At 38.2% G+C, this 2142-nt stretch overlaps 1 protein-coding gene across 1 annotated transcript in view; it reads left to right on the top strand.

The window, feature by feature from the left end:
* Positions 1-1519, top strand: part of LOC140945695 (coiled-coil domain-containing protein 63-like) — a 45422-nt gene extending 43903 nt beyond the window's left edge. The window contains exon 16 of the mRNA XM_073394731.1: positions 1068-1519. Coding sequence (XP_073250832.1) covers positions 1068-1190 — 123 coding nt within the window. The 3' untranslated portion in view covers positions 1191-1519. The remainder of the gene's footprint in view (positions 1-1067) is intronic.
* Positions 1520-2142: the final 623 nt, after the last annotated feature.

Genomic DNA, 2142 nt, shown 5'->3' with positions numbered 1-2142 from the left:
TAAACAAAATAAAAAGTCTGCTAGTACGCCTTGCTTTTCTGTAAAAGTGTCGTTGCTTTCAGTCAACTACGATGTGATTTAAGCAAATTATTGCTTCTGAGAACGCTAGGTCAGTTTTCTAGTGACGTCTCTTTTGGCATCGACAAAGAAATAAGGGGCTTTACGACGGCAGCGAAATAAATTCCTGATAAAATGAATTGCCTTTCTTTCAGACCTCTCAGTGATCTCTCCAATTTTCTTGGAATTGAATTCTCAGGGACCACACTAAAGATCCAGAGCCGAAAAAAACAAAAAATTGTCCTCCGTACAACGTTACTTTAGAAAATTTCACCAACCTGCAAAAACAAGTGTTGTGTTTTAATTACAATTTGCTGGACGGGATGTGTGTGGAAGCCATTTAAACTATGAAAATGAAGAACCTCACAAAAACAGCTGTTGCCGAAACAGGGATCGAAGAATCGTTTAGGTTATTTTAGCCTGAGAAAACAACCGACATTTTGCGACTGTTTCCTCACGAAATAGGGGTATAGACTGTATTCTCTTTTGTGTCGGATGACGAGCACAGAAATTCTATACTGATGACGGGTCACTACCTTCACATGGGTTCTGCTTCTGACTAGCTCAAAAAATTTGTTTCACCAATCAGACGCTTTACCTTGATAAGGATAGTGACACTATGGAATTTCTGCCCTCGTTTCCTAGGCGTCGTTTTGTGGGCAAATTCTTGGTGGTGTGGCGAAATGTCTGGCTGTTTTCTCAGGCTAGTTTTATTTCTTTATCCGAGGAAAGGAAGTCCTGTTCCTTGACTTCTTGGCGTAACCCTAATGCGAACAGTCTCTCAAATATAATTTTAAACAAAAAAGGACATCTACAAAAGAATATTCCTTTCGGAAAAAGTTTTAATTTTTGACGCCATATTTATATTTATAGACTATTTTGTAGTTATACATAGACTTCATAGAGTATTTTTAGTCCAAAATGGCACAAGACCGAATGCTTTCCAACTGACTTATCGTCCATTAAAAGACAATTTGGAGGTTATTAACCAATATACGTTTACTCAATAGATCACAAAGCGCGAAGCTCACCCAAAGAAGTCACAACATCCAGGGTCAGCAGGGTCTGAGAAATCTCCTACCAAGAAAAAGAAAGGTGCCAAGTCAATCAACTGCAGACTAAACACTCCCTAGTAGCAGAAGGTGACCCATCAGCCCTTTGCTACCACCACTGAACTTACAAATAATGTGATTACTGAGAAATGTTTTCCTTCAGGTTTGGTGTTAGTTGACACCTTGTTTTGCAATTGATCAGCGTGCCTTTCAGATGTACGTTTGAAAAGTGTATTTGACAATAAAATGTTTGTAAATACCGGGTATGAGAACGTGGGTGTTGTAACAAATAAGTCCCGGAGCCCGTTTAGGTTACCACGGTTCCCTCGCTCATACGGGTTGTTAAACTGTTTTTTTAAAGGTGCTTCGCTTCTTACAGCGCTATCTAATAAAAGAGTCTGTAAGACAAATCATTCCTGAATTCTAAATGAGTAAAATATTGTAAAACTATAGGGCAGCACTGTTTACAGGGACATTGGTAACTATTAGCATTTGATATACTATAATGTTCAACATTGCTTGAGAAAAGATGAGGTTCAAAGGTGGCAATATGTACACCTTTAAGTTCATATATATCCTCATTGCTATGTAGAGTCTGAAAATATTGTACTAATTTATGCATGGATGGTATTTCCAACAATACACATGTCCCTTGCCTTCACTATGACTGTTATGATACATATCTCTAGCGTGAGAATCAAATAAATTATATCCCCCAGCCTCAATGCTGTAGATACCAACACCAATAATTGCGACTGTTAAAGTGAATGAGTTGTAGTTCAGTGCATGCATTTCCTTGACAGTACGGAACTTGAATTGTTTTTGTAGCATCTACATAAACTGAGGGTCCTGGATTCTTCTCTACATCAGTACAAAGCTTTAATTGGCCAAAATTAACGCGGTGATTCAAACCGTTGTAAGCACTATAAAATGGATAATTGCATGTACACTAGGGGCAAATTCTTACTTAAAAGCCTATTTGGATATCTCATTCCACCTAAATCGCCTGGCTTTGACGCTTAGACGACAGTTA

The sequence above is a fragment of the Porites lutea genome, chromosome 1, assembly GCF_958299795.1.
Source record: "Porites lutea chromosome 1, jaPorLute2.1, whole genome shotgun sequence".
Lineage (NCBI taxonomy): Eukaryota > Metazoa > Cnidaria > Anthozoa > Scleractinia > Poritidae > Porites > Porites lutea.
This window is presented reverse-complemented; position numbering and strand designations above follow the sequence as displayed.